General features: G+C 54.3%; 1 protein-coding gene across 1 annotated transcript; it reads right to left on the reverse strand.

Moving 5' to 3' along the window:
- On the reverse strand, positions 6,102-6,511 carry LOC110430421 (skin secretory protein xP2-like). Its single transcript, XM_021448097.1, has 2 exons — positions 6,474-6,511; positions 6,102-6,384 (listed from the first exon to the last, which is right to left on the reverse strand). Exons 1-2 carry the CDS (start codon positions 6,509-6,511, stop codon positions 6,102-6,104), a joined length of 321 nt encoding a protein of 106 aa, XP_021303772.1.

Below are 6,817 nucleotides of genomic sequence, written 5' to 3' on the forward strand. Positions count from 1 at the left end.
GACCAGCCTCTCCGGCGAGATGACGGTCGCGGTCGATACGACAACAGGAACAACCGCCGCCCCGACAACCGCGATCACAGAGAAGGTTGGGATCGGCGGCGCGAAAACCGCGACGATTTCAGAGGAAAGCGCCCGCGAGACTACGACCACGAAGTAAATACGGTCAAGCGTCCCAACGGGCGGCGGGACTACCAAGAAGACTACAACAAAACGTTAAAGGGACCGTGCCAACTACATCCAAAGTCTAATCATACCATGGAAGAGTGCCGCGTCCTCAAAAGCATCTATACATGGCGGGCCGCCCAAGACGACTCCGCTAATAAAAATGGCAAGCGAGACGGGCACGACCACGAAGACGAGGATGAGGACCAAGATAGGGACCCCCGACACCAATACGTCAGCCCCACTGACGTGGTCCACTCCATCTTTGGGGGCAAGGTCTCCATCGAATCTAAGCGAGAAAGAAAGCTATTAAAGAGAGCCTGCCTCAACATAGACAGTACGGACGGGCTGATCGCAGATCCAAAATTTCCCCCGTGGTCGCACAGGGAGATCTCATTCAGCAGGAAGGACCAGTGGGCCGCTATCCCAGAGCCAGGTCGTTTCCCTATGATCCTGGACCCTTGCATCAACAGCATCAGATTCGAGCGCGTGCTCGTGGACGGGGGAAGCTCCATCGACATCCTCTTCCGCAACAGCCTGCCCGCTCTCAAGATATCTCCTGCACAACTAAAACCCTACGATGCCCAATTCTGGGGGGTTTTGCCAGGTCAGAGCTCAGTGCCCCTCGGACAGATAACATTGCCTGTCCAGTTCGGCACACCCGACCACTTTTGGACAGAGTTTATCAACTTCGTGGTCGCGGACTTCGACGGGACCTACCACGCTATACTGGGCCGACCATCACTGACAAAGTTCATGGCAGTCCCGCACTACTCATACCTGGTACTTAAGATGCCTACGGAGAAGGGTGTCCTAACCATCAGAGGCAACGTCTATACCACGTATACCTGTGAAGAAGAGAGCTTCAAGATCACCGAAGCAATAGACCTCTCAATCCGCATGGCAGAAACAGCAACCCAAGCCGCGCAGCTACCCCCCGACCAGCTTCGACTACCAGAGCAGGAGACAGCCAGGAAGAATTCAAAATCCAAGGAGTACAAGGAAGTACAGCTGGTCAACGGCAGCCCCGAAAAGACGGCCCTCATCGGGGCCAATCTGGATCCAAAATAGGAAGATGCGCTCGTCAGGTTTCTAAGGGACAACGTGAGCGTTTTCGCATGGAAACCCGCAGACATGCCCGGCGTCCCACGAAACCTGATCGAGCACTCCTTAAATGTCTCGAAGACCGCAAGACCAATCAAGCAAAAGTGCGACGGTTTGCTCGTGACAAAAAGGAGGCTATTAGGACAGAAATAACACGGCTTCTAGCAGCCGGATTCATAAAAGAAGTGTATCATCCCGATTGGCTCGCCAATCCGGTTCTTGTACGCAAAAAGAATAATGAATGGAGAATGTGCGTTGATTACACTGATCTCAATAAACACTGTCCTAAAGATCCTTTTGGTCTCCCTCGCATCGACGAGGTGGTCGATTCAACGGCCAGATGCGAACTCCTCTCTTTTCTAGATTGCTACTCTGGTTATCACCAGATCTCGCTAAAGGAACACGATCAGATAAAAACATCCTTCATTACTCCTTTTGGCGCATACTGCTACACGACCATGTCCTTCGGACTCAAAAACGCCGGAGCCACTTATCAACGGGCTATCCAGCAATGCCTCCACGACGAGATTCGTGATGACCTCGTCGAGGCCTATGTAGACGACGTGGTCGTAAAAACAAGGGACGCAAGCACCCTAATCGACAACTTAGACCGAACTTTCAAGGCGCTTAATCGGTACAAGTGGAAGCTTAACCCCAAAAAGTGCATCTTTGGTGTTCCTTCTGGTCTACTACTCGGCAACGTTGTCAGTCGTGACGGCATACGACCAAACCCTTCAAAAGTAAAAGCAGTACTCGACATGCGGCCACCGAAGAATGTCAAGGATATTCAGAAGCTTACCGGATGTATGGCCGCCCTCAGTCGCTTCATCTCAAGACTAGGAGAAAAAGGCCTCCCTTTCTTCAAACTCTTGAAAGCGTCGGAAAAATTTTCTTGGACAGAGGAAGCCGACACCGCATTCACTCAGCTCAAGACTTTTCTCACTTCGCCACCTGTCCTTACAGCGCCTCAGCCCGATGAAGACCTACTCCTTTACATTGCTGCAACCGACAGGGTTGTTTCCACAGCAATAGTGGTCGAGCGAGATGAACCAGGTCATGCCTATAAGGTCCAGAGGCCCGTTTACTTCATAAGTGAGGTCTTAAACGAGTCCAAGGCCAGGTACCCACAGATACATAAGCTCATATACGCTATCCTAATAACGTCAAGCAAGCTGAAACATTACTTCGACGGCCATCGAGTCTCGGTGACCACCAGTTTCCCTCTCGGGGACATTCTGCGCAATAAAGATGCCAATGGCAGAATCGTAAAATGGGCAATGGAGTTATGCCCATTCTCCCTGGAGTTTCAGAGCCGCACCACAGTTAAGTCTCAGGCCTTGGTCGATTTCATTGCTGAGTGGACGGATCTCAACGAGCCTCCCGTTCCCGATGTCTCCGACCACTGGTCAATGTTCTTTGACGGGTCCTTGAACATCAACGGTGCCGACGCTGGGATACTGTTCGTGTCGCCTAACAAGGACAAACTGCGTTACGTCCTTAGGATCCTCTTTCCGGCGTCAAACAATGTCGCCGAATACGAAGCGTGCCTGCACGGCATAAGGCTAGCCGTTGAGCTAGGAGTCAAACGCCTCTATGTCTATGGCGACTCTGCTTTGGTTATCAATCAGCTCAACAAGGAATGGGACGCAACCCACGAAAAGATGGATCTCTACTGCAAAGAAATTCGCAAATGGGAAACCAACTTCTACGGCATAGAGTACATCCATGTGGTCCGGGATAAGAACCAGGCAGCAGATGCGTTGTCAAAGTTAGGATCATCTCGGGCCTAGATCCCGCGGGGTATTTTCGTCCAGGACATCCACGAGCCCAGCGTAGGCTCCTCCCTGGTCGACAAGCAACCCACTGAGGCAATGCTCATAGACGATGCCACTCCGACAACCGGTGGTCATGATTGGCGTACCCCGTTCATCAAGTATATAATGGACGGGACAGGCTTTCAGGACAAGACAGAGAACGAGCGCCTCATTCGACGGTCAAAGAACTACATCCTGGTCGACGGCAAACTTATGTGAAAAAACGCAAGCTCTGAGTTACTGCTCAAATGCATATCCTAGGATGACGGTATCAAGCTCCTAGAAGACATACATGCTGGATCCTGCGGCAATCATGCCGCATCCAGAACGTTGGTCGGAAAAGCCTTCCGGGCAGGTTTTTATTGGCCAACCGCGGTCAACGACGCAGAAAAATTGGTCCGACACTGCGAAGGATGTCAGTTTTTCGCTAAGAGGACCCACGTACCTACTCACGAAATTCAAACCATCCCGTCGTCCTGGCCCTTCGCTTGCTGGGGGCTTGACATGATCGGGCCATTTAAACCAGCTCCCGGCAACTTCAAGTTTGTTTTCGTATTAATTGACAAGTTCTCCAAGTGGATTGAGTACATGCCTCTGGTCAAAGCAACCTCCGAGAAGGCTGCAGAGTTCCTCATTCAAATCATACACAGATTCGATATCCCGAATAGCATAATCACCGACCTGGGTACTCAGTTTACTGGCACCACATTTTGGGACTTCTGCGATGACAGAGGCATAGTCATAAAATATGTATCAGTGGCTCATCCACGGGCCAATGGTCAAGTTGAACGCGCAAACGGAATGATCATTGACGCCCTAAAGAAAAGGCTGTACACCGAAAATGACAGAGCACCCGGTCGATGGATGAAAGAGTTACCTGCCGTGGTCTGGGGCCTCCGAACTCAGACCAGTCGAAACACAGGAGTATCTCCCTACTACATGGTCTATGGCTCTGAGGCAGTCCTGCCGTCTGACATAACCTTCGGATCTCCTAGGATCGAACACTTTGACCAGGCGACAGCCGACAACGCCAGAGAACTCGAAATCAACTGCATGGAGGAAAAGTGTTTGAATTCTTGTCTCCGAACAGCAAAGTACCTCGCAGCAGTCAGGCAATACCACCACAGGAACGTCAAGGACCGTTCCTTCGTGGTCGGCGACCTGGTACTTAGGTGGAGAACAAGCCAAGAGGGAATGCACAAGCTCTCCACTCCCTGGGATGGACCCTTCGTGGTCGCCGAAGTCACACGACCCACGTCCTACAGATTGGCATACCCAGACGGGACACGCGTGCCTAACTCTTGGCATATAGACAAACTTCGACGATTTTACCCATAAGTTCTAATAACTTTCGCTTGTAAATATCTTATAATTGTCAATAATAAAGTTTTCTATTTTTTGCCTATACTTTGTTGCACGCAGAACTCTTGGCAAACCTTCTGCAATGGAAGCTCCTAGCGACTACAAAGTCGAATATGGTGACACGTCACTCAGAAAGTTGTACAGCGCTCAAAATAACAGTCATGACAAAAGCAAACTTTATTACAAACTTTACATACAAAGTTTACAATAAATACCCTGACGGGCAGACGCTAGTCTATTCCTACAGACTACCCTATCGGCCTAACTGCTCGGGCTGATCACCCGTTTGGCCCTGCTGCCCGGACGAAGGGGTCGGGGCCACCGGCGCCTGGCTGGTCGAGACTGCAGGCGTCGACCGCCCATCTCCCGCAACGGACGCGCCCGACAGCTCCCTGGCCGACCTGTCTGAGCCTGGCTGGTCGGGGGGAGTGGCCGTTCCGCACAGATTGATGTCGCCGATCACCATCGACGACAAGTCCAATAGACCACCCCGAAGCTCGTCCGCCTCCTGCGGGTCGACCTCCTTGGGGTACCCCTTCTCCAGCCTGGACAAGTCGACCAGGGGGTAGTGGGCGCGCACCATGCTAAGGACATGCGCGCCAGCGAACTCCCCAGCGTCCTTCACAAATTGCTGGAGCCAGTCCCACGCCCGTTGTGCCTTCTCCACCGGAGTCAACTTCGGCGCGCGGGGCTGGCTCTCCGGGAGCTCGGGACTGATCAGATCAAGGACCGGGGATACTCCCTTCCAGATCTTACAACAGTTGACCTTCCAGGAGTCCCGGTCCTTGACCAGCTCATCCAGGTGTTTCTTGGCATTCACCTTGAGCACTGCAAGTCAAAGCAGGATGTTATCTTCGACATATCAAAAGACAAATGGGGTGACAAGGGGCAGATAACGAGGCGATGCGTATTACCAGATAACTCCCGGTCCTTACGACCCAACTCCTCTCCTGTTCGACGCCCGGACTCCAGCGCACCAGCGAGCTCTTGGCTGAGCTGCTCCTTCTCCTGCCGGAGGCGCGTCTCCTCCTCCTCCAGGTCTAAATAAATCATAACCTAGTCAGCAAAGCAAACTACACAGATACACGCAGGTGCTCGGAGCACGTGACTAACCTTCTCGCTGACGGTACTGGTCGGCCAAGCGACGCGTAAGCTCGAGACGATGCTCCTCTTGGGTATTCATCTGGGCCACTTTCTCCCCAACCTCCGATCGCAGCCGGTCCACCTCCGCGGCCAGGGCCTTGTTCTCGGCCACAACGCCTTCTATCTGGTCGAAGCACCGTTTCCGGTACTTTGCCGTTTTCATCGCGCCCTACAAAACGAACATATGACAACCAAGCAAGACAACGCACAGAATGTACAATAGTGCAAAGAACCGCTTACCTTGACTTCGTCGACGAGGCGTTTGGCCGCGCGCTCGACCCTGGCAGCCTCCTCGGTCTCGGCGAGCTCCTCATGCCCGATGAAGTGATCCCCGCATTGGCGCCACACATACACGTGTTGGCGGCCATCGCGGGGACGACCTTCAATCTCCTCCACCTCGTCGTCGGAGGTCACCTGGGTTTCCTCCTCAACCGTCGTATTGCCCCCGGTAGCAGTCGAAGGCATTACTGGCCCCCGGGCCAGACCCGGGGATCCAGCAGTCGAAGCGGCCCCTGCTCAGGGCGGCGTGGGGACTTCGCTCTGCTCGGCGGGAGGAGGGGTTGGGGCTCTCCCCTCCCTTTCTGTGGTGTTCGCTGGGGGTGGTGCCCCTGTAGCCTCCTCAGCCCTGGCCGGGCTGCTCGCCGTGGTCGGTGCCGCGGCAGGGGGCTCCTCGGTGCTCACAGGCACAGCTGCAGCCGCAGGCTGCTCCGTGGTCTGCGGCGCCGCATCTTCAGCAGCGCAGGCAGGCTCACCCATCCCCTGGCCGGCGGCATGGCCGGGGTTGACATCCGACGCCGCGCTAAAAGAACAAAAGTATAATAAAAAACAAATGCCAAAATACGTAATTCGAACACTTACAGGTCCGATCGACGGTGGGTCGCGGTGAACCTCCTCCTCGTCCGGCCAGCTGGCACCTGCGCTCCCATCTCGACAACGCGCGGTGCAGGAGGGTCGCTGGCCACCCGATCAGTAGTGGCCAGTGCACTATCTGGGCGGCTCCGAGGACGTCGAACTAGCGACGGTGCGGCCTCCTCGTCGTCGTCGTCGTCGTCGTCAACAATCCGCACGAGCCGACGGCGCTTCGGCGCTTGGCTGCTCTCTGCCGGCAGTGTCGCCGCCGGCGACGGATCCGCAGGCATTGGCCTTTTCCCCGCCACCCTTTCCTCGGTGGTCGGGACAGGGCGGGCTTGTTCCTCCTCACTGCTGGTGTAATGAGTACACCGAGCAGCGTC

This window comes from Sorghum bicolor, chromosome 9 (assembly GCF_000003195.3).
Source record: "Sorghum bicolor cultivar BTx623 chromosome 9, Sorghum_bicolor_NCBIv3, whole genome shotgun sequence".
Lineage (NCBI taxonomy): Eukaryota > Viridiplantae > Streptophyta > Magnoliopsida > Poales > Poaceae > Sorghum > Sorghum bicolor.